Below are 25,484 nucleotides of genomic sequence, written 5' to 3'. Positions count from 1 at the left end.
CGACGAGACTTGCGTTCCTCTGGCCCTATTAGCAGGCGCCGGGGGAAAGGCAGGATCTTCCGGGTCGGGGTTGGGGGCGGTGGCAGCGGACAGTGAAGGACAGCGGCTGTGACGGCTTCTGCGGTCCGGTGAGTGAATTGCGGACTATCCCGGACTGCTAACTCCTTCTTCCGGATCCCTCATGTGGCGAGTCGGGATCCCTGAGTCCCTTCGGGGCCTGGAGTACCGCAGAGTCTGCGGGGGTGATTTAATGGCTGAGGCCCTCGCACTGAGGAAGCCAAGGCCGGCAGGCAGGAGGGGCCCTGGAGGAGAATGCAGGAAGGCCCCGGGCAGGAGGGGGGAGTGGGGTCCTGGTTGAAGCACCTTCTCAGGGCCTGCTCTCTAGTTCTCCATTCCTTATTCAGTTGGTTCCTTACCGCGTTTCCAGAATCGTACACTCTCCTTTTCCACCCCCAGTCTTTTTCATTAAAGTATACTAAAAAAAAGGGGGGAGGGAGGAGTGGGGGAGGGGAGTAGAAGGCCCTGGAAATGGAGCAGAGACAGGTGGTCGAGAATTAGGGTCAGTAGAAAAGAATGAGGCAGGATTAAGAATCATGGGGTGTCAGAGCTGGGCGGGGAGGGAGGGAGAGTACCCTAGAAATAAATGAGCTGTAGGCCACAGGAAGAAACCTGAGGGGGGTGGAGAAAGTAACGAGTCTTCGGTCACGTGGTAAGACAGGACCAGGAGTGAGTAGGGAGTACAGGAGCTAGCTAGTGGTTTCACGTTTGGAAGCCAAGAGCCCTGAGTTTGGTGACCGACTCGTATTTGTCTCCTTAGCATCTTCTCCAGAGCTAGGCACATAGGGGTCGATTAGAGGATAGGGGACCAGGAGAGAGTATGAAAGTCAGTAAGCTAGTATGTGCTAATTGTGCAAGGTATTTTGGAGAACATGAGAGGCAACCCATCCATCATAGAGCATAGAAAACTGGTCCCTGACACACTTGGAAAACCTGGGATCGAGTCACTTAATCTCAAAGTGGTGACGTGCATTGGTAGAGGAAATTTTGACACCTGAAATTGCGATACCAATGGAATCACAGTTCCTGTCTCTACTTTGGGAAATTTAAAAATATAAAATGGGGTTCCTGTGCCCTAAGAACTCTATTTGAGAAGAACAAATTAATCATAAAAGATGAGATTCAACATGGCAGTGGGTGATTAGTTTCCAATAACTTTAAAGTACAATCTTTATTGTAGATTTTATCATGTTTCCCCGATAATAAGACCTATCCCGAAAATAAGCCCTCCCCTTACTGTGTAAGATTCCTCGAAAATAAGCCCTATTGAGATTGCTACTGTAGTGAAGGTGATCCCCTGCTGCTACACGCTACATTACGGTACCCTCTGTATGCACCGTCCCCTCGCGCCCCCCCCCCTGAAAGGCACATCCAATCAGAGCTGCAGCAGTGAGCGCGTCATCCTGTTCTTCCCCAGTAATTTGCTTGCTGGCGCCATTGAGAGCAGTGCCGTGGAGGAGAACTGAGGCAGGACAACAGAAGCCCTCCCCTGAAAATAAGCCCTCTGGTGTTTTTCTTTCCAAAAAAAAATTAATAAGACAGTGTCTTATTATCGGGGAAACATGGTAGCAGTTTAGTAACCAGGTTATACAGTTTTACTAAAATCCTTAGCAGGGGCAGGATTAGAAACAACCTTATTTGGTTATCATTATGTTGATTTAAAACCAGATCGAAATGGTGTTTTGATAAGAGTATTATATTTGGAGTTAGAAAACCTATATTTTTGTCCCATTGCCATTTTTAAAGCCAAAGCTTTATTACTTTGAAGAAGTTGTATAAATTCTCTTAGCTTGTTTCATCAGCCATTAAAATAATTACAGTGCTTTAAATTTGGTGATTCACCATGCACAGTTATCTTAATCTTTATAACACTTGTGTTGTTTTTTGTTCATCCGTGTCCCACTCTTTGTGACTCCTTTTGGGGTTTTCTTGGCAAAGTTACTGGAGTGGTTTGTCATTTCCTTCTTCAGCTCATTTTACAGATGAGGAAACTGAGGCAAAGTTAAGGAACATGCTCAGGGTCACACTGCTAGTCAGTGTCTGAGGCCAGATTTGAATTCAGGTTTTCTGACTTCAGGCCCAGCACTCTATCCACTGAACCATCTAGCTGCCTTAACAACCCTGGGGTAGGTGCTTTTACCTCAAGTTTACTAAAGAGGTTGAGAGAGACTTTCCCAGGATCACACCCTATTAAGTAAAGTGTCTAAGGCTAGGGATAGTATTTGACTACCTTACAATGCTATTGTGAGCATCAGGTCAACAAGTTATTTAATAGTAAGGCACTTCTAAGGGTCAGGCCTTAGTTAAGTACCGAAGATACAAAAAAAAAAAAAAGGCAAAAAAACAACATACAAGCAATTATGTATAAGCATGAGAAAATGTATATAAAGTGCTTCTTCGTATAAATATAAAGTACCATAAAGATAATGAGCTCTCATTATTTTAATGTACTCATGCTCCAGAAAAAGTAGGTATTTTAACTACACCCATGCTAAACTTCAGATAGTGGGTGAAGCAAGGCAGCAGTAGAGAGAGTGCTGAACTTGGAGCCAACAAGTATTCTAGTCCTGCTTCATCAAGGACAAGTCACTTAACTGGCACTGTCTGCCAGTTTTCTAATCTATATAAAATGCTTTGCAGACTTTAAAGTGTTATATTAATGTTAGCTGTTGTTATTAAGAAGTCCAGTGCCAGAAAGGAGGAAGATGCTGTTTGTTTAGTTGCTGTATTCAGTGATGTTGCAATAAATGTAACTTATTTGCTCAAGTCAAATTGCAGCCAAACCAATTAATTGTTGGGTTTTTCTTCATATTTAGGATTTCAGTTATGGCAGGTCCAGAATCTGACAGTCAGTATCAATTCACTGGTTTTAAGAAATACTTCAATTCATACACCCTTAATGGAAGAAAGAATGTAAGTATTTGTTGGTGATATTTTGGGCATTCCTATTTTAAGATAATTTTGATGTAACATTGCTTTTCTAATTGGTTTTATCCAGTATGTACTGGCCACTTACGGAGGAATTGCTTTGCTCATACTGTACTTCAAGGCAAGGTCTAAAAAAACTCCAGCTGTGAAAGCAACATAAATGGTAAGATATTGACATGGTATGTAAAAATACTTGTGACAGCATTACAAATTCCATGTTTTGGTTCCTGAGTAACTTTGCTTAAAGAAGGTTTTCTGGAGTTTAAAGTCTATTTGTAGGATATGGTACAGGTGAAAAATGCCTATAATACAAAAAACCATAAGAGAATGTTACTGTTTTAGAGGGCAGCTTTCTTCTCATAGTATTTTGGGTGTTTCTAAGAGATAGAGTAGTTTGAGTTTCACCTCACATATTTGGGAAAGTGACACTTTAGAACTTGAAGCATTTCTTTGCTCTTTACTATTGTTAAACCTAAAGTTTTCTGCTAAATTCTCAAATTAGTTTTTAATCACTATAAAATTGATGCCTCTGGGGCGGCCAGGTAGCACAAAGTAAGAGCACCGGCTCCAGTGTCAGGATGACCTGGAGAGCGAACCCCGAGCTCAGACACTCAGCACCACACCCAGAAACACCTGGCCGTGTAACCTTGAGCGAGTTACTTAACCCCAATTGCTTTAAAAAAAAAATTGATGCCTCTAGAATATATAATTTAAGTCATAGTTTGGATCATATGTTTCTAAATAGTACCCTAGATGTTTGGATAATAACAATGATAAAGTATCTGTAGCAATTACATTTTAACAAATGCATTAATTACAAAGGACAGGCTTTGTAATTTTGTTAGGTGGAATAAACGTGTTCTTGGGACACTCCATCTCTACTCATCCTTTCCAGTCTAATTCAAATAACACCTCCAAGGGGCCAACTTCCCCATATTCTCCCAGTTTGTATCGACCTTCACACTGACTCTTCCCTCCAAAGCTTATCTAATACTTGGATTTCTCATGCACTTATGTATTTTGTGTTATATGTAGACCAATAGATCTTAAACTTCATAATGGCAGATACTATGTTGTATCTTCTTTAGAAGCTAACATAGTATTCTTTTCACACTAGGTGAATGTTTATTAAATTGACTTTTCAACTTCTGTTTAATAATCTTTTCCCAAAGTGAATACTGTGGCATCTAATGCTTAACAAATGTTTGCCTTTAAATTGGTCTATGTGTTCACATTTATGGGGTTTTTTTTTTTGTTCTATTTTGCTTTTATAGGAATCCAGTATGTGTGTGTGTGTATGTGTATACTTTGTCAATCATCAAGTTCCCTGGCTAAAGGACCTGCTGTCAACTTAGCATGTGATCTACAGTTCTTGAAATAAAACATGAACTCAGAAAAGTTGGCTTGTTTTTATTTACAAGGTATCAAAAATATAAAAACTGTACAAAATACAACAAAGGCAGAAAACTGGCAGTGACTTGTCTGTCTAAATCTGCTTTTAGTTTCCCAAAGCAAGGCTCTGTACTGGAGGTAAGCAACTGAAATGTCTGCATTTGACTTCAAGTGTATTATATTTTATCAGCTAACTGAAACCAAAGTTTAGCTGAAGATCTTTATTCTAAGCTCCCTCCACAAAAGGTTAGTTTACAAGGAGGGGACTAGGGAAACATAGGAAGTCACTTCCCATGTGAATCAGTACTTTATTGTCTTCACATAAGAGAATTTCTTTTATCAACAGGAGCTATTCTTTCACTGGCTTATGAAATTCTCAGTTGCACTTTTAGTTAGTTACTTAGACCTCTGTAAATAGTGCAGTGAGATTTATTCATGAGGCCAAGAGGTTTATTTAAATTAAGACTAGACCCCTGCTTATTTGATATCAGTGGGCTGAGAGTGTGTGTGATTGTTCAAGGTGAAGAACAGTTAGGAAACTATTAGAGTAGGCAACTGGTCTGTTGCACACTTAAGTACGGGGTACTTTAGTGAACTCAAGTCCAGACAGTAGCTAAATTTCATTTTTTCATATCAGGAATATACCTAGGTAGCACATCATCCAACCTAAACTTAGTGACACATTGGACACTAAGGGCTTTGAACCTTCAAGTGGGTAAAAACTGTTGAAGTCAATAATTACGATTTTTTTTTTAAAGAAAATAAATTAAGCTGGAATTTGAACAGAAAATGCATAGTTTCCACATAATCCAAAGCACCATTTTCTTTCTACAGCATCCATGCCTTATATCCAACTCAGAGAAAGTAGTTAAATATGCAATTGCTGTAGAACTGTTGTCCAGTTTAGATTTCCAAGAAGCCTCCTTCCAGATCCTTTTAGATAAGACACTCTTTGTGGCTTAAATGTTAATCTTTGAGGTATTTTACTTTTTAGTATCTTTTTTTTTTTTCGAGAGTGGCTTTCAAAAAGTCTTAATACAGATGATTTATTGTGGACTATAAGCTCCTGCAGCTAAAACCAAGTTTCTTCGAGTAAAATGGAGATGTACAACTGGTGTTGACTTGGTCATATAGGTTCCCAACAATAAATCCTGAGAATTTTCAGGCAAGTTTATATGTCCAGTGGCTGTAGTAAAATCATCAGTCTCTAGGTCTTCAAATGCTTTTATAGCATCCCACAAACGAACTGTGTTATCCATTGACCCTGTGAAGAGAGCATATTGTGTCATCAGTTAAATTCTGATGCTCTGTTAAATTCTATATTTTAGCATTTTTAACAAGGTTTCTGGTAAAGAGCTAATTATGAACAATGTAAAATATTAAGTAGATTGGGCATAAGAGAATAATCCATACCACTAAGCAGGTTTGGAATTGCTATGGAGGAAAGCAAAAAATGGGTAAAGAATAGTTTTTTTAAACTAATTAAGACACAAAATCACTTTTGAAACACACTTATCCTCCAACCCCTTTATTTCTAGTTCCTTACCTGATGCCAAAATTTCTCCGTCTCTACTAAATTTAAGTGAACATACTGTATCTGTATGGCCTTTTAATTCTCCAACCATCAAGCCATGTCCAATATCCCAGAGAAGTACCCTGCCATCTGTTGCTCCAGTAGCCAGGAATCTCCCATTGGGAGAAAATGCCAAAGAATGAATTGGTCCCTATAATGTAAAACCATGTGAAAAACTTTTAGAAAAAAGGTTTCAAATAGCAACCGAATTTTGAACTACAGATTCCAATGTAGTACAAAGTAATATTTCAAATAAAAATATGTATTACTGTTCACTTAATGAAATTAGGACCATTTTTCTCCTAAAAAGCAATGACATTTTGTTGGTAGTCTTATATTAAACTATAATTTACCTTATGTCCAGTGAAGATCCTTACACAATTCCCATTCAAGACATCCCATAGCCTTACTGTTCTGTCTGCTGAACCCGTAGCAACATAGTTAGAGTTTGGATGAAATCGTGTACAGTTTACGTCAGCAAGGTGGCCAGCAAATATTCTTAAAGGCTGGTAATGATCTGTAGCCCATAACCTTAACAAAAACAAAAAGACAGCTTTAAAATATAAGTTCCTGTTATTAGTATATGCTACCATAAAAGATGTAGTACTAAAACTATTTAAAGTAAATTATTTATTAAACTGTATGGCTGTCAAGGGAAGAAGAAAAGCAGATTTCCATTTTTAAAATGTGTTGACAGAGCTATATGCTGATTACTATAGGAATAAAAACATTCCTTCTCTTTTCCCCCAAGTCTCTGGAAGGAAACTTTTTGAAAATCTAGCCTAGATAGAAAAATTGCATATTTAACTATTTCCTGTGAGTTAAATACAAGGAGTGGACACTACATAAAGAAAATGTGGAAATTAATGTATTTTCAGCTCAAATTTCATCATAAACATTTAAGCTAAATATGAAGTAAAATTTTATTAAAGTAGTTCTGCCTTGAATGTAACTGCTGTGTTGAGGGAAATAATTTAGTGTAGCTCTAGGTTTCATGTAAGGAAAAACTTCCTATCAACCAGAACTACCTATAAGTAGAATGGGCTGCTTCGGGGGAAACCTTTGAGGAAAGGCTGGATGACATGTTATTTGTGGGTTTTGTAGATATGACTCCTGTTCTGGTATAGACTGGACTAGATGAAGTTATATGGTGGTTTTTTTCTAATTCTCATGATTCACTGTCCAGTTCGCCCTAGGAAAGTGGTAGGATTGGAGATAAAATAATGTGGTATATTAAAATGGTTCAACCATTCTGGGGGAAAAAAGTTAGAATCCTGAAAAATTGATAGAAATGTTTCACTTAACCCTTTGACCTAGTTGTTCTAATACTAAGCATATACTCCCACTAGGTCAAAGAGTCTCCATATAGACCAAAGTATTCATAGTAGCACTTATGGTAGCAAAACACTACAAACAAAGTGATACTCATCAAATGAGGACTAGCTAAACAAAGTGACAGAGGAATGCCATAGACTATTATTGCAATGAAAAAAGAAAAATTTAGAGAACTTGGGGAATACTTGTATGAACTGATACAGAATTAAGTAAGCAGAACTAGAACAATTTATGATTATGGCACTTTTTAAAAAATACTAAAAGGAAGCCAGACTTCAGATAATCATAATGACCAATCTCAGTCCCAACAAACACGTAATATGTATCTTCTCAGCAAAGGTGTAGGGAATAAAGGCAAAATGTTGTAAATACTCCAAATGGCACATTTTTCTATTACAAAAGAGCTTGGAAGGGGAGAAAAGGGGGAGGGAGAAACTACTCTAAAAAATCAATTGGAATATCTTATTTTATCCATATCAGAGTCCATCTCCTTTCTGCCTCATTCTATGAAAGTGATGACAGTGAGACAGAGTGAGAGTTCAGACTGGGGTGTATAAAGAAACAAAAGGAGGGCTAATGGTATTCACAGTTGTAAGTAGGATGTTCTCATCCAGATCCAGCTCCTGTTTCCATGTTAACTTTGGCATTTATAGGTATGATTAATTCTAGCACAACACAAGTGATTAGAAATCACAAGCTCTGTGTCAGTTTACCATTCTGTGAAATATGACTAACTGCTGTTTTAAGGCTTGTTGCTTGAAGGACTGAATAACTGTAAACTATGTGTGAGGAAATGTTTGTTCTTGGTAAAACTGCATCTTCCTCTTTGACAAGTAAAATTTATATTCTTACCGAGCTACTCTGTCATGTCCTCCTGACACAAAATAGTATCCATACGGAGAAAACTGTGTGTCCCACACTGGATAATTGTGTCCTTTATATCCTACCAAACAAGTGAATGTTTGAAGGCTCCATAGTCTAACAGTGCCATCTTCGGAGGAGGAAAGTAGGTAGTTTCTAAAAGGAAAAAGAAAAAAAGGATAAAAGTGATTTCTAGATGAAAATCAGACTCCATTTTCTCTTAAGGATACAAAGAAATCAATGTGAATGTTCTTTCTCTACATACCACCACCACAAATAAGAATGTTAGGAAGAGCTGATTAACAATAACTTGCTGGCTTTGTTCCTAGATAGAATGCACAGTAACAGTAACGGGGTGGCTAGGTGGCACAGTGAGTAATGCACTGGCCCTGGAGTTGGGAGGACCAGAGTTCGGTTCCAGTCTCAGACACTTAACACCCACATAAAAACACTAGCCATGGAACCTTGGGCAAGTTACTTAACCCCAATTGCAAAATTGTCTCCAAAAGGCAAAAAAAAAGAATGTATAGTAAGTGCAGGAGTAGAAAGCCCCAAAGTGCTAATGCCAGCTATGCTGGTCAAGACTGAACACCCACCCCGTGCACAGCTCTGTACTAGGTATTATGGGCCATAAAGGTTTGCAAAGCACTTTAATTATCTCATTTGAACCTACAAAAACTGAGGTGCTGAGGTGAAGTAACTTGCCCAGAGTCACAAAGGTACATTCTGAGGCAGAATTCAAACCCAAGCCTTCTTGAGTCCAAGCCTGGTGGTTATACACTAACACACAATGTCTTAGTTTCCCCATCTGTAAAATGTGGATACTACTACTGCTTAGACTTCCTCACAGAATTGGGATGCTTTTTGTAAACTATAAAACACTTAGGAAAGTGAGCTCTATTTTTGCCAACATTTATAGAAATGCTTAATTACAGTCCCATACCACCCTAAGAAAGTGTAAAATTCAAATCTTCAGAAAGTATTTTTTTATAGCTTAGCACTGAAAATAAAATATTTCGCTTGATCATAAGAAAACGTCATTTTTAAGACATTTTGTACCTCAGGCAAACTCTTCCCTCTCAAAACATTTTAATGAATGAGGGATTATGTTTTGAAAGAGAGAAACTCAAGTGAACTTGACTTTATCCAACTCCTTGGATAAACTCAAGTGAAAATTCTCAACTGAGCATACATAGAATATGTAACCATATAACATGCTCTCTGTATTCCTGAGGGGTAGGATCTAGAGATCCACAAGAGACATGTTCACAGAATCATAGATTTAGAGCTCAAAGAAACCTTAGACTATCGCTCTCATATTCCAGATGATGAAATGATCCCAGAGAGGTCGGGTGCCTTGCCCAATATACAGATAACTGTAAAGGTCAGGATTCAAACTCAGGCCCTCTGACTCCAGGGCTCTATTTACTGTGCCACCTAGCCACCCCTTCGTTGATCTTTTGATTACAACATGATGAAAGTCTCAATCAGGCACATTTACGCCCTCTACATTTACAGGTATCAGGTATCAGTAAGGAGGTTTGCTCAAAGACAGCAGCAGACAGTGAAAGGTAGCTGAACCCAATTCAGTATGACCATCAAGTATTCAAAACATAAAATCCCCTAATTTGGAGAGTTTCATATAGGAGAAAATGTTTATAAGGCACTTTGCAATCCTCAAAGTGCTATATATCAGGATGATTTACAAATGCTAACCAGACCCAAAAGCAAATGAAAAGGGATGAAATCATGTTCAATTTTCAAACAAATAAATTTCCTTTGCATGTTTCCCATGACAACTCTTGAAGAGACACTTTCAGGAGGTTATTATTACTATTCCAGTGTATATTTTAATTGTTATCCCTTTATACTGGAGCCCTGAAGTAAATTAACAAAAAGCAAGATCCTTTAATCTTTTTTTTTTGCTTTTTGGAGGGGGGAAGGCAGGGCAATGGGGGTTAAGTGACTTGCCCAAGGTCACATGGCTAGTAAGTGTTAAGTGTCTGAGGCCAGATTTGAACTCAGGTCCTCCTGACTCCAGGGCTGGTGCTCTATTCACCAAGCCACTTAGCTACCTCCCCTTAAATCTAATCTTAATGAATATGTACAGTATTAGAATTTTTCAGTAATTTCTTAATTTGCATAATGTAGCTTTAGAAAATATTCTGCCCAATCACAATATGATGCTACCTAATTTACCTTTTCTATTTTAATAATATTTTACCTGTCAGGACTGAAGCTTGCCCCATAAACAGGTCCACTGTGACCATAGAGAATCTTCAATTCACTTGCTGTTTTCTCATCCATGATTCTTTCTAAAACATCATCTGATTCTTTGTCTATAAGGCTGAGATCTAGAAAAAATTTCAGACAGCAGTAATTTAAATGGCACTTGCCAAAAACTGATTGACCACATCATAAGTATGTAAAGTGAAAAAATCCTTATCCAAATTTTTTACATGATCTTCTAGTGTTATACATTCAAGGAATATGGGAAAAAGTTATTTGTATCTTATAAGCTAAAAGAAACCAAGTGGAAGAGAAGTCTTATGGCAATGGCTTTAAGATCAGAAGCTAAAGAATTTCATGAGAGGTGGCCAGGTGGCTCAGTGAGTAAGAGCACCGGCCCCAGTGTCGGGATGACCTGGGGGATCAAATCCGGGCTCAGATACTTAGCACCACACCCAGAAAAAACTGGCCGTGTAACCTTGAGCAAGTTACTTAACCCCAATTGCTTTAAAAAAAAAAAAGAATTTCATGGACTCCTAGTAGTATAGACAAGTCAATGAAAAAGTCATAATAAAACATTTCTATTACCTGTTGCTGTCTTTACACTACGAAGCTTTTTGGGAGTCACAGACCATACTCTGACAGTGGAATCAGCAAAACCTCCTGCAATCAGACTGGAATCATCAGTTACATCAACCGCAGTGAGACCCTGTCAGGAAAACAGAGGGAAGTTTTAACAGGAAGTCATACTGCAGATATACTGTATTCATACTGAAAAAAATATTAAGTTCCTACTATATGCCATGTATTGTACTGAAGGGTAGGGGTGGGGTGGGGGTAGGGCTGCCAAGGGCACCAAAAATAGGACAAAAGATGCCTGCTCTCAGTTTTCGATTTAGAAGGGGGCAACTAGATAAGATAAATGCATCTCATGTCCACATGTCCAAAAAAGAACTCATCTTTTCCCCAAATCCGCCCTCTTCCAAACTTCCCTCTTTCTATCAAAGTTCCCATCATTCTTCTGGTCTCCCAGATTTTTCTTCAGTTCCTCCTTCCACAATACCCACTCAGTCACCAAATCTTGGTTCTCCCTCCTCTACATCTTCTACATCTGACTTCTCTCTGCTCACACAACCACCACCTTAGTCTGAGCTCTTCTCACCTCTAACCTGGGCTCCTGCTCTAGCTTCCTAATGGATATCCCGGCTTCGGCTTCTTCCCCACCCCACCTTCTGCACAATCAGTCAGTTGCCAAGTACTTACTAAGAACTAGGGATACAAAGACAAAGGTAAAACCAGTTCTTTGCCCTCAAGGAGTTTACACTTGAAGAAAGATAAGGTGTACACATATTAAGTATACACAGAATGTGAATACAATGAACACACAAGGCCATTTTGGGAAGGGAGAGGCCTTCATGTAGAAGATGTCCTGTAAGCCAAATGGTAAAAGAAACCAGGGGTACTACGAGGTGGAGGTGAAAAAGCAGAGCATTGTGTTCCTGGGGGACCTGGCGAGTCAGGCACCAGTGCCACGTCTGAAGAGCTGCACAGCTGGTGTCAGAATGTGACCAGCCTGGAAAGGCAGGAGGGAGCCATGATTTTCCTTATGTGTAGAGCTGATGCAGTCACTGCTCCCCTACTCAGTAAATTCCAGTAGCTCCTTATTGCTTCTAGAATCAAATGTCCACTTTCTGTTAAGCTTTTAAAGCCCTTTACAAGCTAGTCCCGACCTACCTTTCTGACCTCATATTCTTCCTTTACTTTATCCTTCAGTCAAATCGAACTGTCTAGTCCTCACAAATAGCACTCCACCCCTTTGCACTGACTGTCCCCCACACCTAGAATGAAGGCATTTTTTTTTTTTGCTTTTTGGACAGGGAAAGGCAGGGCAATTGGGGTTGACTTGCCCAAGGTCACACAGCTAGTAAGTATCAGGCTATATTTGAACTCAGGTCCTCCTGACTCCAGGGCCGGTGCTCTATTCACTGCATCACCTAGCCACCCCAATGAAGGTACTTCTTTACCTTCACCTCAGAGAATCTCTCACTTCCTCCAAGAAGCAGCTCAAGCACCACTTTCTACATGAAGCCTTTCTTGACTGCACACCACCTTCCCCGCCCCCCCCAGGTCCTCAAACTACCTTGAATTTAACTCTCTTCTGCTTATTCCCTTTATATCTGTCTCCCTTGACAGAATGTAAGCATCCTTTGGGTAGGGATCCTTTCATTCTCTGCATTTGTATCCCCAGCATCTAGTAGGTGCTTAATAAATGTTTCTTGATTGACTGATGAACAGCAGAATACAACACATACATAAGAGGGGTATAAAATGCTATCAAATGGCGTTTTACATCTGGTAAAGAACCACAACTAAATCCTATGAAAACAAACGATCAAAACACAGTGACTGCTACCTTATTAATTTTGAGAGTGCATGGGAGAGAATTCTCCCATGATTAAAAAAAGTTGGAGGATTGCTAGGAGGCAAAGGGGATAGAGTACCAGCTCTCAAGTCAGAAGGATCTGAGTTCAAATCCGGCATCTCAGACACGTACTTGCTGTGTGACCCTGAGCAAGTCTCTTAACCTGGACTGCCTCCAAAAAAAAAAAAAGCTGGATAAAACCTCACTGTCTCAAAGCAATCAATATAACAGAACATCCATCAAGGTGATCTTTCACTTCCTTCCACCTACCTGCCTCCCTTCATTTTTAATTTTAAATCATCTAAGTTTTGCCTGAAGCATATAATTAACAGTAAACTAAGAAATTCTTGTAATAAATACACAAGGAAAATTTATGTACAGTACTGTATAATCTTAAGTATAAACTTTTTAAGCTAACATAATACAGATTAAAGAAACTTCTAAGCCTAGCAGAACAAAATTATGAAGCTTCCTACTTCCCAAAAGTTCAAATAATTCTACAGAGAATTCTACTGATTGAGTTCAATAATAAACTGGCATTTATGTGTGATTGCTGCAAATCATCAAAGACTTTCCAAGGAATGGTGTGTGGTTTCTCTTATCCTGTCCATCTTAACCATGTGCTGTCTTCAGTGAAATCATATTTATATGTTAAATCAAAGAGCAAAGTTACATCTTGCCCAACCCAATGTTTAGGCTTCTTTTAACTATATTTCACAGGCTGTCTTTCAAAATCAATTCAAACTATCCTATCCTGAACTTCCATGGATATTTCACCAACCTGATAGGCATTAAGGAATGTATAGAAACAGATGGAAGGTAAACAATCTGGACCAAGCCGCACACGTTTTGTGGTTTCTTTCATATTCATTATCTTATCCAATTTATCTGAATCTTTCAACTCAGGAAGAGGAATTCTATTGGGAAAAAATAAAGACATAGCTTGTCAAATAATGCTTCGGTATGAGCAGGTATGAGCAGCCTCATGGAAGACCCCATCTGGTCGCCAAGGTTTCCCTCTCACCTGTTTTGAGGTGGAGCATTAGGATCTTGTTTTTTGCTTTTAGATCCCATACTATCTTTTTTAGGTTTCTTTTTTTTGGGCTTTCCTTCCTCATTCTCTCCTTCTTCATCTTCATCATCCAAAGGAAGTTCAATTTCTGGTTCTTTTAACAAGCCAAAAAAAACCTATAAATCAAAAAAGCAAATATTTCAAAGAAATATATACTTTCAGTCATTTCTAATGCACTTTTCCCATTAATGCACAGTGAAGTAAGATGCTGACAAGATGGCCAGTGTTTAAAACAGACTATGTACACCCATTCTTTAGAAAATGAAACATCCCTATCACTGTAACATCACTTCATCGTATGGCCCCAACTACTCTCAAAATCAGCACAATACCCAGCACACAGCAAGGGCTTAATAAATGCTCATTGACAAATGGATTGGCTAAAAGAACGTGTGAGCTGATCCACTGGAAATGCTCCTGATTCTGATTCTCTGCATGATACGTGTCCCAGGACTGGGCCCATACCTTTGCCTTATTTGCCTCTCGCTTTGCCTCTCCGGCCAAACTTCCCACCATAGCATCTATCTGTTGCTTACTCCGAGGCATCCCATCGAAGATGTCAATGTACAGGTGCTCCTGGACTATGTTCCATATTTGGTTGTTCTGTTTCTCCTGGAGGTGTCTTTTCAAGAGTTGGTAAGAGTCACGGGAAATGCGCAGAACAAATTTACTTGTTCGAAAATCCAACATGGTCTCATTCCCTTTCATGTGCTCCTTTTTGGTAAGGCTAGATAACACTCGCAGATCATCCTGATAATAACATTCCTGATCGCCATGAAACCTAGTTCAATTTTGAAAAGATTAATTTTAATAACTAGTTTTTTCTTCATTATCATCATGGTATTTACCTCCCTCCCATATATCCTTAAGTAATATTGCTGCACCTTCAAAGCAGTCTGATAAACAAAGATTAACACAGCCAGTACATTAAGAATGAATTTCATCTTAACTTATTCTAACTCAATTCTTAAATTCAGTCATTAAGATTCTATACAATAACCATTTCATGTGCTAATGAAATGCACAACACAATTTCAAAAAGACAAGTAAATATGTTACTGAAATTAAAGTCAGAAGTATAGCCATTATTTCAGTATTTCAGGGTTTGGGGACATTCATTTTAGCAATAATAGTAACATTTGCATGGCATTTTATAGTTAATCAAAGTGCTTCCACATCTCATTTAATCCTCACCATAGCCCTTTGACAAAGGCAGGACAGGTATTATTATCTTCATTTTACAAATGAGGAAACTGAGATCCAGATTTGAGTGACTTGCCCACAATCACATGACTAAGAAGTGGCAGAGCCGGGCCTTGAGACTCAAACCCAAGTCTCCTGATCCCAAGTCCAACATTCTCTCTACTACAACACAAAAATGTGTCTTTATTTAAAACTGGGTTAAATAAATGCTTTTCAACATGATATTTAAGTTTTAATTACTTAATATATGAACCACATTAAGTATTATCATTTTAATATACATGTTATGGCTAGGGTCCTTTGAGGGCCCTTCTACCTCTACATTTATAACAAAATGCTACTGATAGTAAAAAAGAATTAAACATGCAAATTAATTATTCCAAAAAGTAATTGAGTAAATCTTCTGGTCTTAATAATAAATATCTGTTTTTCTATCTATAACTCTAATATAAAAGCTGTTTCACACTGGCTACTTTCCATATCAAGCTGAACCATAAAAGTTAAATTAAAAATAATTACACTATCTTCCTCACCAGGTGGTTGTAAAAGAAAACACTTTGCAGAACTTAAAACACTACATAATGAGTTATATTATTGTTTTTATTAAGAGCACTCAAAGGCAAAAATCTAGAAACAGAAACATTTAAGGTTAGGTTTTAGCTTTGATTCACAGTTCAAAGATCACTGTAGTGTTCATTCACTTCCTCACTTCCATTAATTCATTTTCACTGTGTTGGGCACTTGGGAAAAGGGAAGGGTTTTCTGTTTTGGTTACTTTTTAATAGATGGGGTATTTTTCCCAGGCCTGAAGTACAGCAGCCACATGAGGGCCCAGTCCTAATACTGATTGTTTCAGGATTCTTGACCTACTCGGTTTCTTAGTGGGGCCAACTCACCTAGGTAGCCTGATGGTCCTCCCCCCCACTCCCAGGGGTTCATTATATTGGGGCCAGATGTAGTACAAACACCCTACCGGGCCTAGTCTACTACAAGCCCAAGTAATCCAGCAGCCTCAGCCTCCTAGGTAGCTGGGATCATCGCTGCCACCACAACCAGGGGGGATGGGGAAATTACAAACAATTAAGACACAGTGGCTGACCTTTTGGAGTTTATAATCTAGTAGGAGGCAAAGTATTGCATATAAAAGTTCACTCCAAAGGTTCCTTGCAGGTCTGAAATTTTATGATGTAAAAATATGTAATGCTATCTAGTAATATAGGAATTACAGTGCAGAAGAGAATATAATAGCATAAAATAGGTATAAAATACCATATGAGATCAGAGGAAGTAAAGTTAATTTCTGACTGAAAGGACAGAGTTTGAGAAAAGGGCCAGGGAAGGCTTTCTAAATATTCATCTTCAGGAATAGATAGTATTTCAAAAGGCAAAAATGAGGTGTAGGGGAGTAGGGACTGACAACAGGCATTCTACATATAAATAATGGCATGACAAAGGTATGCATGTTATACAAGGGACAGGAAATAGTTTGATTTGGTTATAGTGTTAACAAATATTGCAATGAAATGAATTGGAAGTGAGTTATGAGAGATAAGGTCTGAAGGGTAAAGAGGTACTAGATTTTAGGTGACTTTTAATAGCTAACTAGAGATTAAGCTTTATAAGCAATATGGAGCCATTTATGTATTTTGAGCAGAGGACTAACATGAGTAGATCTGTGCAAATATGAATCTAGTAGCAGTATGAGGGATTGGCAGGAGGTGGGTAGGAAGATCAGTAGTCCAGGCAGGTGGGAACAAAGTATTGCCCTTGGGAAGTACAAGAGGGACAGACAGGAGGACCATAGGATGATAGGATCCAGAGCTAGAAAAGGCCTTAGAGATTAGGTCATGCAGGACAATCCCCCCATCCTAGAAAGGAGGAGACTAATGTGTCATGAGGTCCAATGAGGTCATGGTCCTAGAATTTCTGAGAAGCAGAGGAGGGATTCAAGCTGTCTTATGACAGCTGCATCTAAAAAGACTTGGTGACTTGGTGACTGAATAGACATGACAGGTGAGGAAGAAAAGAGAACACCAAAGATTCAACCATGGGTATCTAGGTCAATGGTAGAGCCACTATGGTAGGAAAGGAGTGGGCTTGGGGAAATAAGTTCTGTTTTGGATAAGTTGACTTTGGGATACAAACAGAACATTTGTTGTTAGTGACATATTACTCTCTTCTTACTAAATATCAGGTGAACTCTGAAGTTTGGTCAGAAGCTTAGCTGAAATTAGAAGTTTTAGCCTCCTGGGAAAATGAGCGGATGCTGAGCATTCAGCTCAGGGCCAGGTCAGGAGAGTGCATCATCCATACTTGCATGCTGGGGTCCAAAGAAAGTACTGGCAAGTACAAATACAAGGCAAGGAAAGAGAATGCCTTACTCTGTTCACTTACCCAGAAGAACCTGAGGAGGTGGTAGTAACAAGAGATGGAAATGATTGGAGTAAAATAACAATAAATTCTTAGAAGTAAACCCCAGTCAGCTGATTAACTTTCTTCTACATTTTCAATCATGCTAGAGTATTTTATAACAAAAGAAATACACTTTTGTGAGGAATCCTGCTGAAGTGCAAAGAGATCTAGACTAGGAGTCAGGAGACTTCAAGTTCTAATCCTGAATCCTGCCATTAACTAGACTCGTGACATTTGGCAAGTCATTTAAACCCTCTAGGTCTCCAATTTACTCATGTAATTAGAAAGAGGCTGAGCTGGGTCACTTCAAATGTTCCTTGCAGCTCTGAAATTTTGTAATTCTACAATATGATATATGGACAACCTCAAGTACAATGACATTCACATACTTCTCAAAGAATGATTTTGCTTCATTTTCATGTTGATTGTAGACCAATTCCAAGTACATATGTACAAACAGAGGATAAAATAACTGAGATAATTCTGCTCGATGACAGTCCAAGGAACATTCAATGAAATGTTTCAGTCCACTGTAGTACTCTTCATACATTGCTGGATCCCCTTGCTGATTGTAGGCAGACAACACTGCACTGACATCAGGTTGGTCTTCTACAGCAACTACTCCAACTGCAAAAAGAAAAAAGGACTTTAGGGAGAATGAAACACGATGCAACCTCTGGCATAATATCCAGGGATGAAGCATGACTCATATCTTTCCCTCATCGTTCTCTTCCCCTCCCCCAACACACACAAAGCATTAGAGTTTGTTTATGGGTCTTTTCATATTGCCACCATCTACCACCTTGTATTTCTGTGGCTACTATAAAATAATCCAAAATCAAACAGCAAAAATAATTTAATAATTTATCTGGGGCGATTTCATTTTAAAAATGCAATGCCACCATTCTTTAAATTCTCATGGCATTCTGTACCACTTCACAATCTGGCTCCAGCCTACCCTTCAAGATTTATTTCACATCATACCCTTTTTGCATTCTACATTCCAGTCTGACTAGTCTCCTGGCTGTCCCCTGAATTCAGCATTCTATCTCCCATGCCAGGGCCTGGAATGTACTTCTCTTTTACCTCCACCTTTTAGAATCCTTGGCTTGTTTCAGTTCAAGTTGGTACATCCTACTTCATGCCTGTCCTAATCTCTGTAGTTTTTAGTATTTTTTTTCTCTTTTCAAATCATTTTAATTCTTATTTATGTTAACTTATTGAATTCTCCTCCCCCCAATAATGTAAACCTCTCAAAGGAAAGAAGGAAAGAGGGTGTGTGTGTGTGTGTGTGTGTGTGTGTGTGTGTGTGTGTGTGTGTGTAAGAGAGAGAGAGAGAACAAGAGGGGTAAAGAAAGGGAAAGAGGGAAGGAGGAAGAGAAGGAGAGACTAGTACCTAGCACAGTGCCTTAAACATATTAAATGATCAATAAATGTTTAATTTAATTTTTCTTCTGTGTGGCCCTCTCAATACCTGCCATGTAGTAGGTAATCAAATATTATCTAAATTAAATTGAAAAAAAAGTTTTGTCAATCAATAAGAATTTATTAAATGACTAGTAGGTGCCAGGCATTGGGGATACAAGTACAAAGAATGAAACAGTCCTTACTTGCAAGAAGCTTACATAAAATATTATTCAAATGTTAATTTAATAGCCATGTTAGTCTCTTTGGTAAAGAGCAAAGATCAAAGACATATATCCTTTTAATTGTCATACTGCAAAGCTGTACAATGAATGACAAGCTTTTCAGAAAAATCATAGTTTGTTTCTTGAAGACAATATAGATTCTTATACATCATACATAGTAATGTATGACCATTAAAAGAGCAGCTTAGGGGTAGCTAGGTGAGGCAGGGGATAGAGCACTGTCCTGGAGTCAGGAGGACATGAGTTCAAATTTGACCTCAGACACTTATTAGCTGTGTGGCCCTGTGCAAGTCACTTAACCCTGATTGCCTCACTGAGCCCCCCATCAGAAAAGCAGCTTCCAGAAAGATAATCTGTCAAGTGCAGAGAATTCACAAATTTGCCCTCTATGACCTTGGGCAAATCACTTCTGCTCTCAGTCTCATTTTTCAAATCTATAAAATAAGTGGGAATGGACTCTCCAATATTTCTCACATCTCTAAATCCCATGATTCATATGATTCCAAATTAACTCGATAAAGGAACAAAATGCTACTGTTACCTGAAACCACTATTATAGTAAAGTCACTGCTATCCAGGACCCCTAGGGAATAAATTACTCTGGATGACTTACATCTTCAAACAGCAAAGCTTTTTTTTTTTAATTTAACTATTCAGGGAAGAAATTTTAACTATTAAACTTCCCTATTCAGGGAAGAAATCTTTCTAAATACAGTATACATTTCTGAGGACTCCAGATATAATTTGACCTTTTCTTCATGACTAAGAGTCATCATTATAAATGTTAATTGCTATACTGTGCTGAAATAGTAATGCCTTGGGACCTACTAAGTTATGTAATTCAATCCAATAAGAATTTATTAAGTACCTACTATATACATGGCAATGTGCTAGGTGCTGGGGACATAAAGACAGAAATGAAACAGTCCTTGCCGTCCAGAAGCATACATCCTTGGGGGAGGGGAAATATAATATATACCAGAGAGGAAAGTTAATACAAAATATATATATATATACAAAATAATATTAAACAGGAAAGAGTAGTTTGGTCTTGTACTCAATGAACCAGGCCTGCTCTTCTTTTCTAGTTCTTATGTTTACATACTACAGCTTCTCTTTCCTCTATCAGTTGTCACTCTTTATTACTGATAACCTCAACCTTTTAATATTCAATTTCTGATCTGGAAACTAAACAGGCAAGCTTGTTAGAATTCTATGTAAAATACAAGTCAACAAGTTCTGGATAAGGGCTTCTCCTACAGGTAATCTACATGTATTTTTTACATGGGTTTTGAGATACCTATTTTAGTGACTATTTTTGCTTACTCCTTATGTCTTGGCTGTGTTCTGAATAGGTAAGTTGCCAGACAGAGTTCCAGATATGTAAGATATCTAAAAGCTTTGTTCATCTATACTATGGCTACATACTTACTTCCTTTCCCTTTCCTTCCTCTAAGTTAACAGAAGAGCCAACTTTTTTTTGTCTTTTTTTCTTTTGGAGGGAGGAAGGCAGGGTAATTGGGGTTGTGTCTTGCCCAAGGTTAAAGGGCAAGTGTTAGGTGTCTGTGGCCAATTTGAACTCAGGTCCTCTTGACTGCAGGGCCAGGTGCTCTATTCACTGTGCCAATTAGTTGCCTCAGAAGAGCCAACTTCTACAGACTACCATGTATACTAGCCCCAGGAAACATTCCTAAAATATCATACCCTTGCCCAATTCCCCCCCCCCAAAAAAAAACCCACAAAACTTTCTAGTCTTATTTTCCTCTACTCTCCTCCACAAACCCCCTTGGTCCAGCCAGGCTGGTCTTGCTACTACTGGATAACCTTTCCTTGGAGCTGCTATTCTTTCCCCTCTCACTCACCTAGACCATAAGTATCATTCAGGATCCAGCTCAAATCTGACCTCCAGTCTACCAGACCTTCCTTGCCCTCATTCAGTACCACAGTGTGAATTCCTATAGCACTAATTTTCTGTAACACTAATTCAGTCATTTAGTCATATGCTATGTCAACCAGAAAATAAATATTGAGACCCAATGATGTGGCAGGAACTGTGCTAAGCACTGAGACAGAAAGAAAGGCAAAAGACAAGGAGCCCACAATCTAAAGAGGGAAAAAAATTGCAAACAATATGTACAAAAACGTTCTATAGAGGAAAAATTGGAGATAATCAACAGAGAGAAGGCACTGGAATTAAGGAGAATAGGGGAAGGTTTCCTGTAGAAGGTGGGATTCTGGAAGCCAGGAAACTGTGATGTATTTGTTTCAGGCTGGATCTGTCTTATCTTTCCAACTGGATTTGTAAACTCTCATTTCTTTTGCAAACTCCACAGCACCCCAGCAAAAAGCTATGCACATCAAGCATGCCCATCCCATATTTGGATGCAGAAACAAAACAGCGTGGCTTAGGGTATTTTGGATTCCAGGAGTAGGGTTTTCAAGGCTGGATATGAGGGGAAGCCAAGGAATGCAGGATAATAGGTGGTTGGTGATTCGAAGACTTTAAGGCACAAGATAGCAAGGCTGAAGGCAAAATCATGAGGGTTAGCCATGGGCACCGAGGAGCCCCAAGTGCCTCAGCACCAACCCCTCCGGGATGGCCCTGGGCTTGCGGAAGGCTGGCATGCAAGTCTGCGCTCATAGCACCACACGCCAGCTAGCACGGCCATCTATCCCTCCCCCCCCCCCCCCACAACCCCAGCCCATCCACCCCTCCCAGCAGCCGCCCGCCGGCTCGCCGCCTCCACGAGCAGGCAGGCGAGAAGGACAGCTCCAGGCTCCAGGCGGAGGCTGTGCCCACGCGCTGGGCGCGCTCCGAAAAGGGGGCGGGCTGCGGCCGGAGAGGCGGGCCCAGGAAATTCAAACCAAACCCGCAGAGGAGCGGGGCCGGCAGCCCCTGACAGCTAGCCGGGCGCCCCGGGGACCCTTGGACTCACCTTTGGCCGGAGCGGCCGCGGTCGGGGCGGCCCCCGAGCTCCCCGTGCCGGCCCCCGAGGCGGCGGGGCCCGCGGATGCGGGACAGGTGCCGGGGCCGGGGCCAGAGCCCGAGCCGGGGCCCGGACCGGTGGGACCGGCGGCGGCGGCGGAGACCCGGCTCAGGAGCGCGCTGGTGGCCTCGGCCCCGGGCCCGTCCACCTCCCCTGGGGCGCCGGCTCCCGCCGCCTCCTCCAGCAGCCGGGCCTCGCGCCGCAGGATCTCCTCGGACTCGCGTAGGTTGCTCCGCCGCAAGAACTGCAGCACGGCCAGCAGGGTCTGACGGTCCTGAGAAGCGATGCCCTCGGCAGTGGCTGCTGGAGCCCCGGCCGCGCCCCCCGGGGCCGCTGTCGCCGCCGCCGCAGCAGCAGCTGCCGGAGGAGCCACGGCGGGCTTCGGGGTCCCGCCATCGCCGCCGGCTGAGGACGCCGCGACACCGCCGCCGCCGCCTCCGTTATGGCTGCTGTTGTGGCTGCCCCCGCTGCCCTCGCCTGGACAGTCGCCCGGCTGCGTGGCAGGGAGCGCCGGCGGTCCCTCCGGGTCAGGCTTGATCACCACCTCCGTCTGCTCCTCTGCCAGCGCCGCCATCTTGCAGCCGAGCTCCCCAGCCGGCCGCCAAGTGTGGCCACCTTTCCGCCGCTGAGAGGGCGGGGTGGAGAGCGCTTTGCGACAATACAGTGAGGTGGTTTACGGCAGCCTGGGGGAGCTGAGGGCGGAGATATCTAGGGACGGAAGAATCGGGCTGCTTTAGAAAGGACAGGTGGAGGTGGGCTCCTTCAAATTACACAAATGTTTTTTAAGCCCCTGCTGTAATAGCACTGGCACATTCAACTCCCTTGTCCAGAAATTTAGCCAGGAACTATGCAGGAAAAGTCTTATTTCGATTTTACTGATGAGGAGAAAGAAGACATCCTGCCAGAACTAGGGGATGGAAAGGTGGTAGACAGGATTTACACCTCTGACCTCCATTGGCGTCTCTTTCCTCCTTATCCAGGTGCCTGTTGCATGCAGGCCCTGGGCCTTTAAATGTCTTGGCTCAGGATTCCAGAAGAGAAATGTATGAGTTTTTCATTTCTTTAGATTTGTTGATACCTTTTTTTACATCATTTTCATTTACAAACTTGTATTCCTCTTCTCTATCAAAGAAAGCCATCCAGTATAACAAAGAATAAAAAAAGAGGTTTAAAAAGTTCAGCAAAACTAAGCACATCAACCAAGTCTGATATATGCAGTGTTCCACACCCTTAGTGGTCAGACCTCTGCAAAGAAGAGAAAGGAGATGCAACCTCAGAGCTCTGCTTTGGGTTCAGGCTTAATCACTGTAATTTCACACCCTCCCGTTTTAATTCCACTGCTAGGAATACCGGAAGGAGGTAAAGGATAGTATTTCGGGAATCACCTGATCTAATGGACCGTGGCATCTCTAATAGAACGGGAGAAGTGTGCTTTAACTCCATAGGGAGAGACACATGCTCCTATCCCTTCCTGAAGGACATATCCTGGTTTATCAAATTTCCAGTGCCTTAGGACTGTATCAAAGAGGACATCCAGTCTGTGATCTTTGAGCTAGGAGATATGGCTTTGAGCTGGTTTCTTTTTGGGGACACAACATCCAGTATTTGGGTCTCTGATTCTAGACCAAACTCCCTTCCTTGGCTGTCACCGTCCTTTGTGTATTGTGTATAGCCTCCCCATATTGGGACATAAGCTTCTTGTGTTTCACTTTTGTATTTGTTACATACTTTGTAATATTATATTTTGCATGTTTAGTCATATTTTGGTCTTGTCTGACTCTGTGACCCCATTGGGGTTTTCTAGGCAAAGATACTGGAACTGTTTGCCATTTCCTTATCTGGCTCATTTTACAAATGAGGAACTGAGGTAAATAGGGTTAAGCCAGGGTCACACAGCTAGTGAGTGTCTGAGGCTGGATTTGATCTCAGGTCCTCCTAACTCCACTTGGACACCTAGCTTCATGATGTGCATGACTTCCTATGTATAATGGGTTTCATATTTCTTGCCTTTTCAATGACTGGGGAAGGGGAAAGAGCTTGAAACTGACATTTTTTTTTAATTTTAGCAAAAAGTTATACTTTGTTATAGAGTTATTTTGTATCCCCAACACTTGGCATGGCAGCCTGGCACATTGTAAGCATTCAATAAATGTTTTTTTTCATTCATTAATTTGAAAAGTTAAGCACAGGAGTTACAAGTCAGCAGAATTCAGGTTCCCCTAGTGGAGGTGAATACTGTGGAATCATTCAGTTAACATTACTTCATTCAACAAGCTTTTTTTTTTTTAAGCAATCAGGGTTAAGTAACTTGCTCAAGGTTACACGGCCAGTTATTTCTAGGTGTGGTGCTAAGTATCTGAGCCCAGATTTGATCCCCAGGTCATCCCGACACCTGGCCACGCCTCAACAAGCATTTATTAATCATGGGAGGTAGACAGTGAGAATTTGGGAGACAGGGGCTTGCAACAGGCTTCATTTGAGGGATGTGAACACTTACTCTGTAAAATGAGGGAGTTAAACCAGTCTCTGAAGTTCCTTCCAATCAGTCTCTGAGTCCACAAGATTTGTTGCTGTTGGTCCTTAGTTTTTGAAGAGGACAAATGACATCACAGGTGATGTCCTGACTTGCTCATGCATTGGATTTAAGTGAGGCAGAGCTTCAAAGTCATCAGTTTCACTTTCTCTTCCTTAGTCACTGAGGTTCAGTGGCAAGATAAAAGTCTGGACTATTGTTAATGCTGCTATTATATGAATATGCTGAATGTCTCCATCTGTACCTCCCTTCTCTTAATCACTTTACAGCTACAAAAGAAAACTCATGGGATTTTGAATAGTTCTATTCAAACTATATTCGTGGAGAATTTTATTCTCCTTCTGTACCCCAATCATTTTACTATTACAAAAGTATATCTGTTGGACTTTGAATTTCCAAGAACTCACCTACTTCTCTTTGTCCTAATAAATCACATTGTAGGAGCCTAATAAACATTAATTGACTGACTGATAAATAAGGGACTGTTTTCTTTGGTTTGGGGTGTGTAGCTTTGCTAAAAAGGTCTTTGCTATATTTCAAGCATCCTTTTTCTTCTTTGAAATGTCTAGTAAAGTGTCTAGTAATAAAGAATAATTAGTTTAAATAGAAAGCTTCCAAATGGCCCCATTAGTCAAGTTGGGGAAGATGGCCTCCTTAGCAGCTACCTTTAGTATCCTGCATATCTGCTTATTCTCCAATAGCCCCACCCCTCCAAATGAGGAGCCTGTTTCTGCAGATTACTCTAGGCCCAGTTTACTCATGTTTTAGTTAATATAAAAATTCCTACTCAAAACTCTGGGACATTAGATACTAGGATACTGTGACTAGGAA

At 40.5% G+C, this 25,484-nt stretch overlaps 3 protein-coding genes across 3 annotated transcripts in view; 2 read left to right on the top strand and 1 right to left on the bottom strand.

Moving 5' to 3' along the window:
- The window catches only part of NT5C2 (5'-nucleotidase, cytosolic II), a 266,169-nt gene that overhangs the window by 30,652 nt on the left and 210,033 nt on the right, over nt 1-25,484 (top strand). The window lies entirely within an intron of this gene.
- ATP5MK (ATP synthase membrane subunit k) lies at nt 46-4,383 on the top strand. Its single transcript, XM_069098873.1, has 4 exons — nt 46-128; nt 2,874-2,970; nt 3,056-3,148; nt 4,260-4,383. The coding sequence occupies exons 2-3, from the start codon at nt 2,884-2,886 to the stop codon at nt 3,143-3,145; spliced, it is 177 nt and encodes a 58-aa protein (XP_068954974.1). The 5' UTR covers nt 46-128; nt 2,874-2,883; the 3' UTR covers nt 3,146-3,148; nt 4,260-4,383.
- On the bottom strand, nt 4,380-23,510 carry TAF5 (TATA-box binding protein associated factor 5). Its single transcript, XM_069098863.1, has 11 exons — nt 22,070-23,510; nt 17,874-18,111; nt 14,335-14,650; nt 13,822-13,985; nt 13,579-13,714; nt 10,964-11,084; nt 10,371-10,500; nt 8,138-8,302; nt 6,304-6,481; nt 5,924-6,101; nt 4,380-5,641 (listed from the first exon to the last, which is right to left on the bottom strand). Exons 1-11 carry the CDS (start codon nt 22,692-22,694, stop codon nt 5,424-5,426), a joined length of 2,469 nt encoding a protein of 822 aa, XP_068954964.1. The 5' UTR covers nt 22,695-23,510; the 3' UTR covers nt 4,380-5,423.

This window comes from Petaurus breviceps, unplaced genomic scaffold, assembly GCF_028583685.1.
Source record: "Petaurus breviceps papuanus isolate PSGF00001 unplaced genomic scaffold, PetGlider_PUasm1.0 37, whole genome shotgun sequence".
Classification (NCBI taxonomy): domain Eukaryota; kingdom Metazoa; phylum Chordata; class Mammalia; order Diprotodontia; family Petauridae; genus Petaurus; species Petaurus breviceps.
The sequence above is the reverse complement of the archived record's forward strand: the minus strand, read 5'-3'. Positions and strand labels throughout refer to the sequence as shown.

Coding starts and splice junctions, on each gene's coding strand:
- ATP5MK (XM_069098873.1), top strand. CDS start 2,884: ATGGCAGGTCCAGAATCTGACAGTCAGTATCAATTCACTGGTTTTAAG. Junction 2,971..3,055: donor CCCTTAATGGAAGAAAGAAT/GTAAGTATTTGT, acceptor GGTTTTATCCAG/TATGTACTGGCCACTTACGG.
- TAF5 (XM_069098863.1), bottom strand. CDS start 22,694: ATGGCGGCGCTGGCAGAGGAGCAGACGGAGGTGGTGATCAAGCCTGAC. Junction 18,112..22,069: donor CGCGGCCGCTCCGGCCAAAG/GTGAGTCCAAGG, acceptor TTCTTTTTGCAG/TTGGAGTAGTTGCTGTAGAA. Junction 5,642..5,923: donor CGGAGAAATTTTGGCATCAG/GTAAGGAACTAG, acceptor CTCTCTTCACAG/GGTCAATGGATAACACAGTT.